This window comes from Plecotus auritus, assembly GCF_963455305.1.
Source record: "Plecotus auritus genome assembly, chromosome: 8".
Taxonomy (NCBI): domain Eukaryota; kingdom Metazoa; phylum Chordata; class Mammalia; order Chiroptera; family Vespertilionidae; genus Plecotus; species Plecotus auritus.
This window is the reverse complement of record NC_137782.1, coordinates 81101415-81123580: the sequence shown is the minus strand read 5'-3', so window position 1 is coordinate 81123580 and position 22166 is coordinate 81101415. Positions and strand designations below refer to the sequence as shown.

At 41.9% G+C, this 22166-nt stretch overlaps 1 protein-coding gene across 2 annotated transcripts in view; it reads right to left on the bottom strand.

Moving 5' to 3' along the window:
* Positions 1-18311, bottom strand: part of DTD1 (D-aminoacyl-tRNA deacylase 1) — a 196425-nt gene extending 178114 nt beyond the window's left edge. Inside the window, exons 1-3 of one of the 2 annotated variants that reach the window (XM_080684541.1) lie at positions 18080-18311; positions 11816-11906; positions 8600-8835 (exon numbers count right to left, since the gene is read on the bottom strand). In XM_080684541.1, coding sequence (XP_080540667.1) covers positions 8600-8835; positions 11816-11906; positions 18080-18122 — 370 coding nt within the window. In that variant the 5' untranslated portion in view covers positions 18123-18311. The remainder of the gene's footprint in view (positions 1-8599; positions 8836-11815; positions 11907-18079) is intronic. The other variant, XM_080684542.1, reaches the window with a different exon arrangement.
* Positions 18312-22166: the final 3855 nt, after the last annotated feature.

The window sequence follows — 22166 nt, the reverse complement described above, 5'->3', positions numbered from 1 at the left end:
AATCACAGTTACCATCCTGAGGAAGGCCAGCCTGAGAACAAAGCTGACCCCTGCAGGGGAAAGCAGGGCTCAGAGAATCCCAAGGAAACAGTGACAGCAGTGATGACAGAGGAATCTCCAGCTCCAGCTGAATCTGAACTCCCCACACCTCTGTATGTTTCAGTCATACAGCAGTAAGCCCTCTATTATTTAAGACGACTGGATGGGGCTGTCTGTTTCTTATACTCAGAAGCATTCTACCCATTTCAGAAGCTTCAGCTACTTTTGCAGTAAGCAGCTGGGACCCCACCTCACTTCAGTTCCACCCCAATTCTGACCCCTTAACTCTGTGGCCCAGCACAGGTCCCACAGTCACTCTGTAGATTCCCCACATGGACACAATGCTCCCTGCTCCATCCGGGACTGGCTCACGCGCACCCTAATCTGTTCTGCTCCTGACTGCCTAAGTGACCTAGATGAGTGTCCTCCTTCTCTAGAAAGATCTGAGGTTCCTCCCTTCAAACTTCATATGCCTTGGATGTTCATTTTTAACCCATTGTCACCTGTATAAAAATGCTGATGGATGGGCATTCAAGAGAATCTGTCTATGCAGTTTATCCTCCAGGAGGGTGACTGGCCACCCTGAAAACCTCAGCTCTACCCTTGATCCAAAAGTGTGCAGTACTTTATAGACACAGAAAACAGATCAGTAGTTGCCAGGGGCTGGAGAGGAGGGAAAAGATGACTACAAAAGGCAGCAAGTGTAGGGGGGATGTTGGGGCTGTTCTGTGCCTTGATTGTGGTGGTGATTACAGAACTGTAGGTATCTGTTTAGTAGCCACAGGGTCTATTAACCAGGCTGAGAGCACAGGCCCAGTACATGCATAAATATTAAAAACCTTTTACATCGCCAAAACCGGTTTGGCTCAGTGGATAGAGCGTCAGCTTGCAGACTGAAGGTCCCAGGTTCGATCCCGGTTAAGAGCATGTACCTTGGTTGTGGGCACATCCCCAGTGGGGGGTGTGCAGGAGGCAGCTGATCAATGTTTCTCTCTCATCGATATTTCTAACTCTCTGTCCCTCTCCCTTCCTCTCTGTAAAAAATCAATAAAATATATTTTTTTTAAAAAAAACTTTTACATAGGTATCAGTGTGATGAATCAAGAAGGTCCTGCCCTAACCGTTTTTCTCAGTGGTTAGAGCACCAGCCCACGGACTGAAGTGTCATGGGTTCGATTCTGATCAAGGCCACATACCTCAGTTGCAGGCTTGATCCCCAGTGCTGATCAGGGTGCATATGGGAAGCAACCAATTGATGTGTCTCTCTCACATCAATGTTTCTCTCTCTCTGTTTCTCCCCCTCCCTTCTACTCTCTCTAAAAATCAATGGAGAAAACATCCTCGGATAAGGATTAACAAAAAAAAAATTTTTAAAGGTCCAACACATGACCCATATACAGAACAGACAGAAATGAGCCCAACCGCATCAGTTACCTTAGGACCTACCCTTATTATTCATCCCCAAATATTCCCTCAAGGCATACATCACACTGGTTAGAAGGTTCTGGCCCAACACTTGTTCTGTAATGAGAATTTGCTCATACACAACTGGCAAATAAGAGAATGTGTGTATAACACAGAGGCTGCATGGGGTCCAAATTGGGTTTACTCAGGCAAGGACAGTCAGAACAGCAGAATAAAAAAGACCACCTTCAGCAGAGAAAGGAAAAGCCCTTGGCACTGGAAGCAGAAGCCCTTTGACTATCCTATATAATAAAGAGGTAATATGCAAATTGACCCTCACACGCTCGCATCATAAGATGGCTGCCCCCACACTGTCACAAGATGGCTTCCCTCACATCATCACAAGATGCCCGCCCGCCCCATGTCATCACAAGATGGTCGCAGGGATTGGGCCTAAACTGGCAGTCGGACATCCCTCGAGGGGTCCCAGATTGGAGAGGGTGCAGGCTGGGCTGAGGGACACCCCCCACCAGTGCACGAATTTTGTGCACTGGGCCTCTAGTATTTTATGAAAGTGGAAAACAAGTGCCTTCTTCCTTTTGGCTCAACCACAGTTCTTTAGGGGTTTGCCCAGGAGCATGATAGTTTTAGTGGTGGTTTTGCAGAACGTGAGCTCTTCAGGAACATTTTTCTTGTTATAGCAACTGTGTTTGCTCACTCTCTCTCTTCCCCACTAAACTGTGAGCTTTACAGCAGGGACAGCATCTCTCCTGCTCAACACTATATACCCAGAGCCTAGTACAAGGGCCAACAGATAAACAGTGTCTTATTGATACAGGAGACAAAATTATGAGTAGAAGCAACAATATCTCCCCCAACAGAAAAAGGACTAAAATTCCAGGTTAACATCCCTGTTCTGAGATAAAAGACCCCAGGCCTCAGACTATACTGCTCCCCTCTTACTAGACCTACTTGAGGTCCAAAAACCTGCCCACTGATTTCCCTGAGCACAGCAGAGAAGACATAAAAGTTCCAAAAGATGTGCTGAATTCAGAAGGATAAGGAAAGGCCAACAAGTCAAGAGAATGTGACTTTTACAGTGAAGCAAAGCTGTCAGCGAAGCTCAGACCGCAGAGATGGCTGCTGGGACCATTCCAGGCTCTGCCACTTGTATGCTGAGTGACCTTCTGCACCTCAGTTTCCTCATCTGCAGAATGAGGGGTAATCCTAGTGCCACCCTAAAGGGTTCTGTGATGATGTAATTAGATAAGAATAGAGAATGTTTACTCTTTCACAGGGCCTGGCACACAATAAGCCCCTAACAGATGTACTTTGGCATGCTTTTCAACAATAATAATAATTTTAAAAATATATGAGGACCAAACCATAACAAGCTTGCCTTCTAGGGTTCCCATTCCACACCAAATTCAGGGAAATTACTTCAGGTCACATCAGCAAGCAGACTGGAAACCAAAATCGGGGACTTCCCTGTCCAGCACATGAGCTATGACTGGGTCTGTGCAGAAGAGCTGCAACTAGCCTGGGAAATGCCTGAAAGCACATGGGCACCAGATGGAGCAATGAAGAAAGAGAGAGAAGGAATAAAGCAGAGAACAATCTTCCCTCTATTCAATCCTCAACAATAAATAAGAGAAATACATTAAATATAAGTTTAAAATAGTTTCAATCATTACAGAGAAAGGAAGTAAAATAAATGTTCAATCTAATTAAACCAAGAGTCAAGACATGGAAGCAACTTGAATCAATAGATCAATAGATGAGTGAATAAAAAAAGCAGTGGTACATATATACAATGGAATACTACTCAGCCTTTAAAAATAATGAAATCTAAAAAAAAATGAAATATTACCACTTGCAACAGCACAAATGGACCTAGGAGGTATTATGCTAAGTAAAATAAGCCAAACAGTGAAAGAGAACTACCATATGATATCACTTATATGTGGAATCTAAAAAGCAAAATTAAAGAGCAAACAAAATAGAAGCTGACAGTGGATACAGAGAACAGACTAATGGATGCCAGAGGGGAGGGTTGCTAGGGGGCAAAGTGAGAAAAGGTGATGGGATTAAGAACTAACTGGTAGTTGCAAAATAGGTATAAGCATATAAGGTAAAGCATAGGGAATATAGTCAACAATATTGTGGTCACTATCTATGGTGCCAGGTGGACACTTAAATTATCGGAGGGAACACTTTGTAATCTATATGTGTACCTGTTGTGTTGTACACCTGAAACTAATACAAAATACCTTTGAATGCAAACTGTAATTGAAAAATAATTTTTTTTTTTTTTTTTTAAAAAAGGTCCTGCCAAAACCGGTTTGGCTCAGTGGATAGAGCGTCGGCCTGCGGACTGAAGGGTCCCAGGTTCGATTCCGGTCAAGGGCACGTAACTTGGTTGCAGGCACATCCCCAGTGGGAGGTGTGCAAGAGGCAGCTGATCGATGTTTCTCTCTCATCGATGTTTCTAACTCTCTATCCCTCTTCCTTCCTCTCTGTAAAAAATCAATAAAATATATTTAAAAAAAAAAAAAGGTCCTGGCAGGTATGGCTCAGTTGGTTGGGCATCATCCCGTGCACCAAGTTTGCTGGTTTTATTCCCGGGGCACATGCCTGAGTTGCAGGATCAATCCCTGGAGAGTGGCGTGCAGGAGGCAGCCAAATGATGTTTCACTCTCACATCAATGTTTCTCTCTCTCTCCTTCTCCCTTCCTCTATCTTTTAAAATCAATTTTAAGAAATCTTTTTTAAAAAGAAAAAATATTTAGCAGTTTATCTGTATCCCAACATCCCTTCAGCTAACAGAGAACTTTCCATGTTGGAGATAGAAGCCAAAATTTTAAATTCAACCAAAAGACAGCAAGTGTGTAAAACATGCTCTAGCCCTAGCTGGTTTGGCTCAGTGGATAGAGCATCAGCCTGTGGACTGAGGGGTCCCGGGTTCGATTCCGGACAAGGGCAGATGCCCAGGTTGTGGGCTCAATCCCCAGTAGGGGGCATGCAGGAGGCAGCCAATCTATGATTCTCTCATCACTGATGTTTCTCTCTCTCTCCCCCTCCCTTCCTCTCTGAAATAAATAAAAATATATTTTAAAACAAATAAATAAAAATAAATAGCCCTAAGCGGTTTGGCTCAGTGGAAAGAGCGTCGGCCTGCGGACTGAAAGGTCCCAGGTTTGATTCTGGTCAAGGGCATGTACCTTGGTTGCGGGCACATCCCCAGTGGGAGGTGTGCAGGAGGCAGCTGATCGATGTTTCTCTCTCATCGATGTTTCTGACTCTCTATCCCTCTCCCTTCCTCTCTATAAAAAATCAATAAAATATATTTTTAAAATAAATAAATAATAAATAAAACATGCTCTACACCATCGGCCGCCAACCTTTCCGACCTCACGGACCACCAGTGGTCTGCGGACCACCAGTTGGCGACCGCTGCTCTACACATTGTGTTCCACTGAAGACCATAAAAGAGATAAAAAGCTGAAAGAGCAAGTTGATATCACTATAGTGCTTCTGAAAGTCCAAAGGGTTTTCAAATAAATTGTAATTAAAATTTTTTGTATAATGCATGTTGACTTTTTATCAAAATGATCAGATGTATCACATCCCATGAGCTTAAATTCTGATCCATTATAAAATTATATTGTCTATAGTACATTGTTTCAGGTACTTCATATAACTACCTGGATAAAATACACATCATTTCAAGCAGTAAAAGACATTTTTAGGAACACAAAGCACCCAATAATGCACACAACACTCTAAGGACTTAGATGAATGCTATTTTGTTTTCACTGCATCATTCCTTACAATCATCAATGTTCTCCCATTTAAAGTGCCTTCACTTATGCTTTTATGCTGTTGCTTGTGCTCACCCTTTCAAGAGCCTGCAGTGCATTCTAAAATACATTTGACATTACTCAGACATGGGAAGATTCTACACACATCAAGCAGAGAAAACAATGCTGGTGGCATTTAATCCTTGGCTCGGCAAAGAAAAATAATTATTCAGAGGATCTGCCTTAACTCCTGCTTCTAGGACGAAACACATTTGCAGCAAAGCCATGTCAGAGGATCTCAGTGGACACGGGGTGGGAAAAAGAGACTGAAGGTATCCATGACTAAACTTGTGAATAGAGTTCTAGACTTGGATATTTCCAGAAAAGGCAAATATATTGTATCCTACCAGGACCCAGGTAAAGACTGGAATTTGATTTAAGGCAGGAGTGTCCTGATCATATAGAATCCATTTGTCCTTATGGCAAATGGACAATTTACACAAGGAAAAGGAGAATTAAAATAAAAGGAAATTCCAAAGTGGGTAGGAATATCACTCTTCTAAACATGAGCTGACAAACTTCAATGTGGAGCTTTGCTAGAAAGCTTCAAAATCAGGTAACAACTTTTATTACTTACAGTTGAAAATAGATCAAATAGCCCAGCTGGCGTGGCTCAGTGGCTGAGCATCAACCTATGAACCTGGAATCATGGTTCGATTCCCAGTCAGGGCACATGCCCAAGTTGTGGGCTCGATCCCCAGTGTCGGGTGTGCAGGATGCTGCTGATCAATAATTCTCTGTCATCATTGATGCTTCTATCTCTCTCATTCTCCCTTCCTCTCAATAAAAAATATATTTTTAAAAATAGATCAAATAAAGAAGGGATCAAGATTTGTTTAATCCAGCCGAAACCGGTTTGGCTCAGGGGATAGAGCGTCGGCCTGCGGACTGAAGGGTCCCGGGTTCGATTCCGGTCAAGGGCATGTACCTTGGTTGCGGGCACATCCCCAGTGGGAGGTGTGCAGGAGGCAGCTGATCGATGTTTCTCTCTCATCGATGTTTCTGGCTCTCTATCCCTCTCCCTTCCTCTCTGTAAAATATCAATAAAATATAAAAATAAATAAATAAATAAAAAGCAAAATAACGACAGTTCATTGCCCCCCCAAAAAATAAAAATAAATAAAAAATAAATTTAAAAAAATTAAAAAAAAGATTTGTTTAATCCAGAGAAAGTTAAAGTGTAGGAAATACTACAGAGTTAACTATTAACAACTACTAGATGTCTAGAAAAGGATACAATGGCAGCAAAAGAAACAATCTACTTCGAAAGTTCTCTTATTAAGGTACATTAGCAAAAAGGCTAAACATTCTTTTCTAATAACCAACTGAAGGAAAAAGGGCAAAACATAACAAATGACAAGTGCTGGCAAAAATGTGGAGAAAAAGGAACCCTCGTGCACTGCTGGTGGGAATGCAGACTGGTGCAGCCACTGTGGAAAACAGTATGGAGTTTCCTCAAAAACTTAAAAATGGAACTCCCATTTGACCCAGTAATCCCACTTCTAGGAATATTTCCCAAGAAATCAGAAACACCAATCAGAAAGGATATATGCACCCCTATGTTCATAGCAGTGCAATTTACCATAGATTTGGAAACAGCCTAAGTGCCCAAAAGCAGATGAGTGGATTAAAAACCTGTGGTACATCTACACAATGGAATACTATGCTGCTGTAAAAAAAAAAGGAACTCTTACAATTTGCAACAACATGGATGAACCTTATGCTAAACGAAATAAGCCAGTTGGAGAAAGATAAATATCACACGATCTCACTCATTTGTGGAATATAATGAACAACATAAACTGATTAACAAAAATAGATCCAGAGCCGAAACCGGTTTGGCTCAGTGGATGGAGCGTCGGCCTGCGGACTGAAAGGTCCCGGGTTCGATTCCGGTCAGGGGCATGTACCTTGGTTGCGGGCACATCCCCAGTGGGAGGTGTGCAGGAGGCAGCTGATCGATGTTTCTCTCTCATCGATGTTTCTGGCTCTCTGTCCCTCTCCCTTCCTCTCTGTAAAATATCAATAAAATATATTTTTAAAAAAAAATAGATCCAGAGACACAGAAGCATGGAACAGACCATCCAACCTCAGAGGGAAGACAGGGGCAGGGGTAAGAAATCAACCAAAGGACCTGAATGCATGCATATAAGCATAACCCATGGACACAAACAGTACTGGGGTGAGGGCATATGCTGGGGAGTGGGAACGGCCGGGGAGAAGTCAATGGGGAAAAAGGAGACACATGTAATACTTTAATAAAGAATTTAAATTTTTTTTAAAAAAAGGCAAAACATGATGATCTTAAATGCAATTTAACCCCATGAAAACAGACTAGAAATGAATGGCCTGCTTAAAAAGATTCATAATTCACCCTAGTCAGTTTGGCTCAGTGGATAAAGCGTCAGCCTATGGACTGAAGGGATCCAAGTTCGATTCCAGTCAAGGGCACATGCCCGGGTTGTGGGCTGAATCCCCAGTAGGGGGTGTGCAGGAGGGCAGCCAATCAATTATTCTCTTTCATCGTTGATGTTTCTATTTCTCTCTCCTTCTCCCTTCCTCTCTGAAATCATAAAAATATATTTTTTTAAAAAAACATTCATAATTCTCCCACAAACCAGCACCATTATTCCACCAAGCCATTTTCTAGACTAAATTTTGGTTAGTCAAATGAGGTTGGCATTCCTGACAATAAGCAGGTAGGCAAAAACCTAAACCTATATGTCCAATATTACAGCCATTGGGCTCTCGCCGCTTTTGGGCACTTGAAATGTGGCTGGTCCAAATTGAGATGTGCTATAAGTATAAACTACACACCAGATTTAGAAGACTTGAGTACACAAAATATATATGTTATCTCATTTTAACTTTTTATATTAATTACATGGTGAAATCATAATATTTTAGACATAGTAAGCTAAATAAAATACAGTTTTCAAATTAATTTCACTTGTTTCTTTTTACTTTTTTAAATATGAAATTTAAAATGACATGTGGCTCACATTTGTAGCTTGCACTGTATTTCTGTCAGGTAGGGTAATTGACCAAAATAAAATACCACTATATCAAACACACTTCTGGGTTGGTAAGCATTTTCAAATGTGACTAAAAGAATGAAAAAGGGTAAACGGTATCAGGGGCATTCAGAGGACATGTATAGCAACAAGCAGTGGCAGCAGCCATCATGTTGTTTTAAGTCAGTAATAAACATAACAAACTTTGTGACAAAGGAAAGATTGCAGTTGCAGATTCTCTTTCCCCCTGTTCCAAAGTGTCCCAGGGCCTCTCCTGCCTACCTTTGATGAGCTCTGGCCGGTACGTCTTGCGCAGCTGCTCCAGGAAGCTGTTATAGAAGCTCTCTGCCTGCTCCGTGGGCATTGCCAGGTGGAAGTCAGGCTTGTTGCCCTTGAGGACACACTGGAGGGTGAACTGGCTGACACAGAGCACCTCGTACTGTTTGTCCATCACACTCTTCGACCAGTGCTTTCCACTCTCATCCTCAAATACACGTAGGTTTAAAATCTTTCGGACCCTAAGGGGAAAAATAGCAGTGAGAGCTAGCTAAAGAATCACAAGCCCCCCAATACATTTCATACCCTCCAAATGTCACCAGCATCCTGCCAAACAAGAACATAATGCTGACCCCATCACTTACAGAAAGTGTGACCTTAGCAAGTTACTTTTCTTCTCTGTGCTCAGTTTCCTCATCTGTAATACAAGGTAATAGTGGTCCTGTCTCACAGGGTAGTTTGGGGATTTCCTTTTTTTTTTTTTTTTTTTTTTTTTTGGTGGGTCTCTCTAGCAGCCAGTGCCAGTTAGAACTGGAGCCAAGATGACAACCACCCATTATCAAAGCATGGGTCTAATTCTAATTATTTATAGAAGAATTCAATCTTTACACTGGAGTAAATGGTACCCCATTTGTACACCCCTTCTTGGAGCTACTCAAAATGGACAATTCAGCAAATACCTGGGAGAGAACTTAGTGTTACTACAAATATACAAAAAGATCTGGGGGGGCCAAAACCGGTTTGGCTCAGTGGATAGAGCGTCGGCCTGCGGACTGGAGGGTCCCGGGTTCGATTCCGGTCAAGGGCATGTACCTTGGTTGCAGGCACATCTCCAGTGGGAGGTGTGCAGGAGGCAGCTGATCGATGTTTCTCTCTCATCGATGTTTCTAGCTCTCTATCCCTCTTCCTTCCTCTCTGTAAAATATCAATAAAATATGTTAAAAAAAAACTTCTAATAAAAGATCTGGGGGGAAAAAAAAGAAACAAAAAGATCTGGAGAAAAATACTTTAATAACTATGTCACATGCTCCTTAAGTCCTATACATGTGGATGACAAAGGACAGCCACCTTGGCAAGGAAGAGGACTAGGTAACATTTATAAGATCAGATTTCAAGAGCATGGCAAAGAACATCCTGCATGGAAGTTGAAATTCCACCAATGGAAAGCCACCTTTTTGGATGTTGTTGAAGATATGTTCAAGGGCTCTACAAATAGTAATTCACTGACTCTTCAGATGGGTCCTCTCTGTAGTGGGCACTTTTCACCACCTCCTCTCCACAGCCAAGGTTTGTCTTCTGTTGAGTTAAATCTCTTAACCACCAAGTTAAGTATTAACTCTCTAGAATGTCAGAGACATAAAGAGATTCAGACCCAGAGCGCAGTTTGTAACCACTACACCACTCTACTATTTCAAGTATCCAGGGGAGAGCTGTTAAAATACCAACATCCCTGAAGTGGTAATGAACTATCCCTACTAGTCATCAACACCTTAGCAGGACTTGGATTTGCAACCTAAACAAAAGGGACAATTGGGTGGGGTTATACCCAGGCTCTGGGCACCAAAGGGCAGAATAAACAGATCCGAGCATCTGAGTAAATGTGTCAAGTGGTGCTGGGGTAAACAGGGGGAGAGGAAAGCTGCTGTACTAAGACAGCCATTCGGGCAACAGCAATAACGAACCCCTACGTTAGTAAAAGGAGCACTGGCTTCCAGGTCAGGTAGCCTAGATTCTAATTCGGATTTGGGCTTTCTGCTATGTGTATGTGACTTTGGGCAAGTAATTTAACCTCCCCGAGATCCAGATCCTTATTGCTGGGCATTTTAAAAATGCATTAACAGGGCCACATCATATTTCTCAAATTACAAAACAGAAACCATTCATAAAAAAAGAGGCTCAGCCGAAACCGGTTTGGCTCAGTGGATAGAGCGTCAGCCTGCGGACTGAAGGGTCCCAGGTTCGATTCCGGTCAAGGGCATGTACCTTGGTTGCGGGCACATCCCCAGTGGGAGGTGTGCAGGAGGCAGCTGATTGATGTTTCTCTCTCATCGGTGTTTCTAGCTCTCTCTCCCTCTCCCTTCCTCTCTGTAAAATATCAATAAAATATATTTTAAAAAAGAAAAAAAAAAAAAAAAAAAAAAAAAAAAAAAAAAAAAAAAGAGGCTCATGCCGAAACCGGTTTGGCTCAGTGGATAGAGCGTCGGCCTGCGGACTGAAGGGTCCCGGGTTCGATTCCGGTCAAGGGCACATGCCTGGTTTGTGGGCTCGATCCCCAATGAGGGGTGTGCAGGATGCAGATGATTAATGATTCTCTCTCATCATTGATGTTTCTATCTTTCTCTCAGTCTCCTCTCCTCTCTGAAATCAATAAAAATATATTTTTTTAAAAAGAAAAGAGATTCAGTTTTTAAGTAAGAGAATAGTTCACAGAAGTAGCAGCAAATAGGGATGAAAGCTAAGTGGTACCCCTGCTCTGCTGCTCACTTAGTGGGTGACATTTGACAGGTTACTCTTCCTCATCTCCTCATCTGAAACATGAAGATAACCATACTACATCAAATGTCAAACTGATAAAAGAACAGGGGCTCACTTTATAAGAACAAAATACTATAGAAGTTCCTAGTATGTGTATGTGTGTGCACATATATCCTATATATAATCCTATATAATAAAAGTGTAATATGCTAAGTGTCCAACCGATGGGTCACCGTTCAGTCGACCGCCCTGAAGCCCTCCCACAGTCCCTCCCTGGCTGGCCAGCCCCCATCCGCCCCAATTGAGACTGGGCGAGAGGGCCCCGATTAGCCCCCCGATCGCCGGCCAGGCAGAGGGACCCCAACCGTGCACTAATTTGTGCACCGGGCCTCTAGTAGGACACAACTACAACATATTCAATTCAAACAGCAATGACTTAGCCCTAGCCAGTTTGGCTCAGTGGATAGAGCATTGGCCTGTGGACCGAAGGGTCCTGGGTTCGATTCCGGTCAAGAGCATGTACCTCTGTTGCAGGCTCCTTCCAAGGCCTGGTCAGGGCTCATGCAGGAGGCAACCAATAGATGTGTTTCTCTCACATAGATATTTCTCTCTGTCTTTCCCTCTGTCATCCACTCTCTCTAAAAATCAATGGAAAAAATATCCTCAAGTGAGGATTGAAACAAACAAAGAGCAATGACTTTGCTCTGTGTTTGCAAAAAAGCAAACAAAGAGAAATTCATATCTTACATGTGCTCCAGTTCCTTCTGTGTATCTTCCAGAGAAATACCCAGCAACACACAGATGCCCTGTCCAATGGCACTTATCTGCTCTTCTCCAACTAGAAAGGAAACAAAAGATAAAAAAGACTCAGAACCATATAGGTGCCATGAAACACTTTTAAATAACCACAGGAATATTCAAATATCACACATAATTCTTATAACTTCTTTGGCAAAGTCAGCAGGTATTCAAAAATGAAAGGAGTTATGTAAATGCAGTAAGATAATCCTAATTTATGTCCATTCTGATTTTATATCTGGAATGAATGTGTTCTAAAGTGAACAACCACTAAGCAGGGTTTGAGGGCCACATTTTCATCTGTGTGACCTTGGGTAAGACACCTGAAACTTTCTATGATGGAGTTTGCCAATCTATAAAAACAGAAGTTTTCCTCCCCAGAGAATCCAGCTCAGCTATATTAATTCTCAGGAGATGCCTGCTTGTCTTGGAATCAGCAAATCTGGTAACACAATACATAGCACAAAATGGAAAACACATGTCATAAAATAAAGAAATAATTTTTCTACTTACTCCAGAAAAGAGAAATATATTAAAAGTTTCAAGTCAGCAAACTATTATGACCCAGTTTAGTACTAAAGTTGCATTCTAAGCCAATGATTTCCAGATCTTTTTAAATCATGCAACTCAGCCCTAACTGGTTTGGCTCAGTGGATAGAGCGTCGGCCTGCGGACTGAAAGGTCCCAGGTTCAATTCCGGTCAAGGGCATGTACCTTGGTTGCGGGCACATCCCCAGTAGGGGGTGTGCAGGAGGCAGCTGATCGATGTTTCTCTCTCATCGATGTTTCTAATTCTCTATCCCTTTCCCTTCCTCTCTATAAAAAAATCAATAAAATATATTTTTTAAAAATAAAATAAATCATGCAACTCATTCATTAAAATAATCTCTGAACATATATTCCTAGTCCAAACATTTGTGTATGTATTTATAGTTAAATGTATGCTCTACTACCAATAGTGTTGGCACAGGACTTAGGCCAAGATGCATCATTATGATGGAAAATCGAATCCTTCCTTCAAATACTGATCTTCATAATTTTCTAATCTTTTTGGTCAACATTTTGCCAAATCTCATTAGATTATTGCTGTTTTCTTACTTTATCATGTACTGACCTAATGTTCCAATTAGAAGAGGGGCAACTCTGCCATTTTCTTGTTTGCTTCTATTGGATAATAATATCTATAAATATACCTGACAAGGCCAGGCCAGCATAGCTCAGTGGTTAAGCATCGACCTATGAACCAAAAGGTCACACAGTTCGATTTCTTGACAGGGCATATCCCTGATTTCAGGTTCGATCCCTAGTAGGGGACATGCAGGAGGCAGCCGATCAATGATTCTCTCTCATCATTGACCTTTCTCTCTCTCTCTCCCTCTCCTTTCCTCTCTGAAATCAATAAGAATATATTTTTAAAAATAAATAAATAGTATTTTCTTTTTTTCTATTTCAATAATTTTTTATTTTTTAATTACAGTTGACATACAATATTACATTAGTTTCAGGTGTATAACCTTGTGATTAGACATTTATATAACTTACAAAGTGATCACCCTGATAAATCTAGTACCTATCTGACATCATATATAGTTATTACAATATTATTGACTATATTCCTTACATTGTACTTCACATCCCCATGATTATTTTGTAACTACAATTTTGTACTTCTTTTTTTTTTTTTTTTTTTTTTTTTAAATATATTTTATTGATATTTTACAGAGAGGAAAGGAGAGGGATAGAAAGCTAGAAACATCGATGAGAGAGAAACATCGATCAGCTGCCTCCTGCACACCTCCCACTGGGGATGTGACCGCAACCAAGGTACATGCCCTTGACCGGAATCGAACCCGGGACCCTTCAGTCCGCAGGCCGACGCTCCATCCACTGAGCCAAACCGGTTTCGGCAATTTTGTACTTCTTAATCCCTTCACCTTTTTCATCCATTCCTCCAACCCCCATCCCTCTGGCAACCATCAAAATGTTCTTTATATCTATGAGTCTGTTTCTGGTCTGCCTGTTTGTTTGTTTTGTTTTTTAGATTCCACATGTAAGTGAAATCATATGGCATTGTTTTTCTCTGTCTGACTTAATTTACTCAGCACAGTACCCTAGGTCCATCCATGATGTTACAGACAGCAAGATTTCATTCTTTTTATGAATAATAAAATGACAATAAATATATATGTATCAATAATTATTTTAAATGTAAATGGATTAAATGTTCCAATCAAAAGACAGAGGGTGGCTAAATGGATAAGAAAATAAGACCCTTAAATATGCTGCCTACAAGAGACTCATTTCAGATCGAAAGACACACACAGACTGAAAGTAAAGGAATGAAAAAAGATATTTCAGCCTTAGCCGGTTTGGCTCAGTGGATAGAGCATCGGCCTGAGGACTGAAAGGTCCCAGGTTCGATTCTGGTCAAGGGCACATGCCTGCATTGCGGGCTCAATCCCCAGTGGGGGGACGTGCAGGAGGCAGCCAATCAATGATTCTCTCTCATCGTTGATGTTTCTATTTCTCTCTCCCTCTCCCTTCCTCTTTGAAATCAATAAAAAAATGTAATTAAAAAATATATATATATATACAAGTCTTTACAAAAAAGATATTTCATAAAAATGTAAGTGAAAAAATAAAGCTGGGTTAGCAATACTTACTCTAGACAAAATAGACTTTAAAACAGAGACTATATAACAAGAGACAATGAAGGACCAGCAATTCCACTTTTGGGTATTTATCTGAAGAAACCCAAAACACTAAATCAAAAAGACATAGGCATCCATATGTTCAATGAAGCATTATTTATAATAGCCAAGATATAAAGCAACCTAACTGTCCATCAATAGGTGAATGGAGCCCTAGCCAGTTTGGTTCAGTGGATAGAGCATCGGCCTGAGGACTGAAGGGTCCCAGGTTCGATTCCTGGTCAGGGCACATGCTTAGGTTGCAGGCTCAATCCCCAGTAGGGGACCTGCAGAAGACAGCCCATCAATGATTCTCTCTCATCATTGATGTTTCAATCTCTTTCTCCCTCTCCCTTCCCCTTTGAAATCAATAAAAAAATATTTTTAAAAAATTGGTGAATGTATAAAGAAGTGGTGCATATATATAACGAACTATCAGTCATAAAAAAGTATTACTTTTTTATAATATCAATATATATTCTAAATTTTCCCCAAAGTATGTTTTAAAAGCTTAAAAAATAATGACTATTGCCAAAACCGGTTTGGCTCAGTGGATAGAGCGTCGGCCTGCGGACTGAAGGGTCCCAGGTTCGATTCCGGTCAAGGGCATGTAACTTGGTTGCGGGCACATCCCCAGTGGGAGGTGTGCAAGGGGCAGCTGATCGATGTTTCTCTCTCATCGATGTTTCTGACTATCTATCCCTCTTCCTTCCTCTCTCTAAGAAATCAATAAAATATATATAAAAAAAATATTTAAAAAATAATGACTATTGAGCTATATCCACCATTAAAGTTAATATGCATTATAGAAAAATTGAAAAATATAAGAAAATATAAGGAAGAAAAAATATTATTGTAATATTGTAAATATTGTATATAAATTGTGTCTCATCTTTTCTCTTAACATTGCATTAGGATTTTTCCATGTTATAAGCTTTTCCTAAACATCTTTTAACAGTTGCATCTCATCCAGTAGAACAGTTGCATTACATACAATGATCTGACTAACCACCACAGGGATACATTTGTTATAACTGATAAGCCTACAATGATAAACCATGATCATCCAATATCCGTAGTTGACACTGGGGTTCACTCCTGGTGCTTTGGATTTGGACAAAGACATATATAATGACATGTATCCACCATTACAGTATCTCAATGGGTCATTTCACTGTCCTAAAAGTCCTCTGTATTCTGCCTTCTTATCCCTTTAAAGTGTTTTCTATAATTAGGATTATCTTCTAGAGTAGATTTTAAAAAGTAGAATCATTAGTTGAAGTGATTCAAATCACTATTTGAAGCTTCAACATCTTTACAATGTAATATTGTCTCCTTAAGAAACAAATTATGTCCCAAAGCCTATAGATGACACAGTTTGCTCTCTTATTTTATTTTTTTTTTAATTTCTTTATTGATTAAGGTATTATGCTCTCTTATTTTAGACCAGTTTTGCCCCTCCTCCTGGAACAAATAGAAGAATTAGGAGATTCAAAGGGGTCTTTTATTATAGACAAAGGGATTTCCAAATTTAAAAACGTGAGAATTTTAGACAAAAGGTTACCAGGTTAGAAAAGGTCTGAGATATTTGGTCCGTTTCTCCATGTACAAGTGGCATCACCCATGAACCTCTTCTTTGAGGTTCATCACCCCAATTAACACATTAAAGCCCATCGATTTTAGATCCTCTTCCCAATGCTCTATGATTCTGTTCAGATTTTAGCTGCTAAAGCTGAATGACAGGACATGGGGATTACGTACTACTCACCTGTTTAACCAAATGAATATGCTTGAGATGTTTCATAACCAAGCTTTTTAAATTAGATTACCACAATAACCACGCTAAGGCAACAAAATTTGCCTGCCAATCTCATAAAGTGAGTCTTTCACATAATAAGATATGACTCCTAATAGTGTACTCTGTCCCAACCATAATATTGGAAGTGACATTTTAGACTCCTGAAATAAAATGTCATTAACTTACAGCCACATTTTGGTGGAGCCAGTAACATTTTTAAGGAATCAAAAAATCTCTTTCCATTATAATTCAACCAGAAGGCCTGGCTAACCCCAATGTCCCTCTAGCACTGAGAGAATTCCATTTTATTAACACCTTCCCACAATTCACGCTTATCCTTTTAATAGCAGGTAGGTTTATTTGTTTAACTAAAAATATATAACTTAAATAGTCAACTAAAATCACTCAAACTATTCAGCAAATCTCACAGAATACATGTTTTCAATATTCCAGAATGGAGAATTCAGAGAGAAAATATCAAAACTGAAATTCTCGAAAGTTTAGCCATTGTTATTGATGACCACATAAAGCAAAAAATCTTTTCTTCTACGAATTACCTAGTTTAGTGACTTTGAATATTAAATGAAATCTTTAAAAATTGTTTTAAAATTCCATAAATCCCTGTGTTGTTCTATTCCCTATTACTCCAGGGCCATATGTAAAACCAGTTACCAGAAGAGCTTAAAAATCATTAGGCAGAGTTGAAAAATTGAATCTCAGATCTAAACACCTGTATGTAGTTTTGCTGGATTTGGTTGTTTCTTTAGGGAATTTTGTTGTTTTGTTTTGAGATTTATATTTTTGCAAACACAAGAACACATATTTGGTATATAGACTGCTTGAAGAATACCTGGAATTACCTGGACTGAAATAATATTATAATTCTGCCAATAAAAGTAGAAAAGTCTATAAAAAAATCTAAAATTATTCATTAAATTTTTAAAAAATACCTGTATTATCTTGGTTTGAGTTTTTAAAACGCCTACGTTACCTACATGAGTCATCTGGACCCGGTTAACAGTGATTAACATTAATCACTGTACAAATTAGACTTCAGTGATCAAGTGATGACTAATGGTTGGGTGACGTGGCCCACAAGAAATCGATGGGAAAGAGAAATATTTCACCCTGAATTCCTTAGATTCTGACCCCATTCCTGCAGGGTCCTGCGAGGGAGAAAGAGGATGTCCTGCGGCAGGAAACGCTCTGAAGCTAGTCTGGGGCTGGTCACATGGCTCTATGCAATTGTCAGAACTCATCCACAGGAACAAACAGCTCGCATCTGTGCGAGTCAAGCTCCATAAAAAATAAGGGATGTAGAAACTGGGGAAAATGGGGGATTTAAAACAGAATTTGAAAAGGAGGGTGTTCTTGCTCCAGAAATGCTCCCTACGTGTTTGTGCAATACTCCACTGAAGAACGGGCCATGCGGATTCCCGGAGGTTCTGCCACTCTGTACTCAGGACCAAAATAAAAAGAATAATAAGGCGTGTTTATCCTGAACCCAAAGAGGAGATCCTACAGACAGGGACGCGCTGGGCCCCCCAGGCACAAGAACAGCGATCTGGGGCCGTAGCGGTGACCCGAGCCCGGCCGGGGTGCGAGCTCGCGGGCACAGGGGACAGACCGGCCCGGGAACCGCGCGGGGAATCGGTGGCGGGGCGGCCGGGACTGCCGGCGCGGGGTCAGGGGCGGCTCCTCCCTGCCCGGCCCCGCCCGACTGACCTGTGACGCTGGCCCGGGTGACGCGCTGCACCACGGCTCTCATGGCGGCGGCTGGGGTGAGTGGGGTCTCACCCGCTCCTCCGGGCTTCCCGACTCTGCGACCGGCTCCGCGGCCTGCGCCCTCTACCGGTGACACTAGGAAGTGCGCCCCGCGGCCCTGGAAGGTCTGGTTGGGGACAGCCGGCGGATGTCGGCCACGCCCTCCCACAGGTTGGTTCCGCCCATGCCGGCCACGCCCACCTGTGGCCTCCCTGTGACCCGGCTGATCCAGGGTAGGACCCGCCCCATTCTCGGTAGGGCTCCACTCACAGCTGGGCCCCGCCCTAACCACCCTCGGATCCCCAACCAAAACCCAGACTCAACTCTGCCCAGACCAGTTTCTGCCCCTGTTTCCTCTCACTTCCCTAGGCCTAAGAGACGTCATTCCTAAATCCCAACTGTGTCCAGAATCCTAATTCTTTTTTTTTTTAATAAATCTTTATTCAGATTATCACAATTGTTTCTCCTTTTTCCCCCCATAGCTCCCCTCCACCCGGTTCCCACCCCACCTTCTGCCCTTACCTCCCCACCACTGTCCTCATCCATAGGTGTATGATTTTTGTCCAGTCTCTTCCTGAATCCCCCCATACCCCTTTCCCCCTGAGAATTGTCAGTCCACTCCCTTTCTATGCCCCTGATTCTATTATATTCACCAGATTATTCTGTTCCTCAGGTTTTTAATTCACTTGATTTTTAGGTTCACTTGTTGATAGATATGTATTTGTTGTTCATAATTTTTATCTTTACTTTTTTCTTCTTCCTCTTAACTTTAAGAATACCTTTCAGTATTTCATGTAATCCTGGTTTGGTGGTGATGAACTCCTTTAGCTTTTTCTTATCTGTGAAGCTCTTTATCTGCCCTTCAATTCTGAATGATAGCTTTGCTGGGTAGAGTAATCTTGGTTGTAGGTTCTTGCTATTCATCACTTTGAAAATTTCTTGCAACTCCCATCTGGCCTGCATAGTTTCTGTTGAGAAATCAGCTGACAATCGTATGAGTGCTCCCTTGTAGGTAACTAACTGTTTTTCTCTTGCTGCTTTTAATATTCTCTCTTTGTCTTTTGCTCTTGGCATTTTAATTATGATGTGTCTTGGTGTGGTCCTCTTTGGATTCCTTTTGTTTGGGGTTCTGTGCGCTTCCTGGACCTGTAAGTCTATTTCTTTCACCAGGTGGGGGAAGTTTTCAGTCATTATTTCTTCAAATAGGTTTTCAGTATCTTGCTCTCTGTCTTCTTCTGGCACCCCCATAATTTGGATGTTGGTACGCTTGAAGTTGTCCCAGAGGCTTCTTACACTATCTTCAACTTTCTGGATTTTTTTTTCTTTTTGCTTTTTCGGTTGAGTGTTTTTTGCTTCTTTGTATTTCAATTCTTTGACTTGATTCTTGTGTTCCTCTAGTCTGCTGTTGGATCTCTGTATAATATTTTTTATTTCAGTCAGTGTATGTTTAATTTCTAGTTGGTCCTTTTTCATATCTTCGAGGGTCTCGTTATATTTATCGGCCTTTTCTAGGATATTCTTGAAAAGCCTTATAACCGTGGTTTTGAATTCTATAGCCAGTCATTTGTTTTCCTCCATTTCTTTCATTTGTGATCTGTTTCTTTGTTGCCACATTTTCACTGCTTCCCTGAGTTGGTAGGGTAGCTTTGTGTGCTAGGTGTCCTATAGGGCCCAGTGGCTCAGCCTCCCCAGTTACCTGAGGTGGATACTCTTGGTGCACCCCTTTGTGGACTGTGTGTACAGCCTCGTTGTAGTTAAGTCTTGATTGTTGTTGGTATCACTGGGAGGAATTGATCTCCAGGCCAGTTGGCTGTGCGGATCAGCTGTGTCTATGCTGGGAGAAGTTCGGTGCTGGAGACAACCTTATAGGATTAGACTTGCCAAATTGCAAAAGCCTCTGTGCTCAGCTTGGATGGGGTGGAGTCTCAGGGTGGAGCAGACAGTCTTGGCTTCCAGTCAACCTTGCCCTTGCACGCACGCACCTCCAGACCTCTGCCTTCCCCGGCTCCCGAGTCTCCGCCCAAGAGTCCAGATTCCCCCCCGCAAGAGTGTGGGTCCCCAGGGGCTCACCTGGAACTGGGGTTCAGTGCAGTCAGAACTGGGACTCAGTGCAGTCAGGAGCTTCCAACTCCCTTCCACTAAGGAAAGCCTGTGGCAACCTCCACAATCTTTTTGCACACTGGCGCACACGCCTCCAGACCTATGTCTTCCCCGGCTCCCGAGCCTCCACCCAAGAGTCCAGATTCCCCCCCCTCCCCCCGTAAGAGTGCGGGTCCTCAGGGGCTCTCCTGGAACTGGGGTTCAGTGCAGTCAGAACTGGGGTTCAGTGCAGTCAGGAGCTTCCGACTCCCTTCTGCTAGCAACCTCCGCAGTCTTGGTGCACACTGGCGCGCGCGCCTCCAGACCCCTGCCTGCCGGGGCTCCCCCGGGCCTCCCCCGGGTCTCCGAGTCTCCAGGTGCCTTTCTCTCTACCTGACAGTCCAGACTCCCCCTGTATGAGCCTGGGTCCATGGGGTTTCACCCGGAACTGGGGTTCAGTGCAGTCGGAACTGGGGTTCAGTGCAGTCGGGGGCTTCCTTCCCCCTCCTGCCAGAGAAAGTCAGCCAGGCTCTCAGCCGCCCTTCCTCTCTGTGCGCACAAAGACCCTTTGCCATACCTCCAATTCTCTGTGAGCTTTTCTCTTTCCTTCTAGTTGTAGAATTTCCACTCAGCCAGCTTTCCTGTGGTTCTGGATGGTGTTCGTTCTGTCTTTTAGTTGTAGTTTTGAAATTGTTGTGCGAGGCAGCAGTTTAGGTGCTTACCTATGCCGCCATCTTGGTTTCTCCTTCCAGAATCCTAATTCTAATTGTGTTCCCTCTTCCTCTTTTCCATCCCTCCGCACAAGTATCCTCCCAAATTGTTTCTCCCCCGTCTTCCTGACTCAGTAGCTTCTCAGAAAGCAGACAGGAGTTGCTGCCTAAAATAGCCATTTAACCATTTAAGTATTCTTTTGACTTAACCCTATCATGGCAATACAGAGATGTATACTGTAATTCTGTAATTCTAATTCTTCCTCTAATTCAAATACTAGCCCACCCCAGCCCACCCCCAGAGGGTTATTAGGACATTTAAATAAAATAGACTATGCAAAAGTGCTTAGAAAGCTGCAAAGGACTATACAAGGTATCACCCTAACAAATTATTATCACTGATGAAAATAAGTTCCTCTCAATGTGTCTTCTTCTTACAGTCCTCTAATAGCATTGGTAGGTGTAGAATGATGAGCTTCAGGACAAGCTACCCCAAAACATAGCACCTTGGCATATTGAATATTTAAAGCTGGAATCTGAGAAAACAGAAGCGGGAAAGTCACTCAGACCTTCCCCTGAACCTTCTCTCCAGGAACAGATCACAAACACCTCATGTGAGAGGTGCCATCCCTATACTTGGAGGAAGAACAAACAGGCCTTGCTAGGTCTCCCCCAATTTATGACAGTTACCTCATATTACTTATTCCTCCACAACTGCCCACTCTTCATCAAACTTAGCATAAAAATACTGAGGTCTAAGTGTCTCTTCAGGTCACCGTTTCCTTATGAAGACTCCCATGTCATGTATTGATTGATTCAGTCACATGTAAAACAAATAAATGTATATGCTTTTCTCCTTTTCATCTGTCTTTATCAGTTTAATTTTCAGACCCACCCAGGGACCCTATAAATGTTGAGAGAAACTTTTTCTCCTCCTATAAGAGAAAGCATTCAAATAAAGAACAAGGAAAGTCATTTGGCCAGAAAAGAATACAAATTAGTATGCTTGAATGTTTACACTACACACTAAATTATCTTAATGAAGTGGCCAAAGTTAATCTCATCAGTAATGAGAAAAACATCATATGCTCCCTTATATTGCACTGAGAAAGACACAACATCAGCTTTGTGGCATTTCTGCCAAAAATTTGTAATCTGTGTGGGAAGGGAGAAACTTTTCTTTACCCTCAAGGTTCTTTCAGCTGGTCTAATTAATAACCAAATAGACATGAGTCAGATTAACAAGAGAAAACAACCAA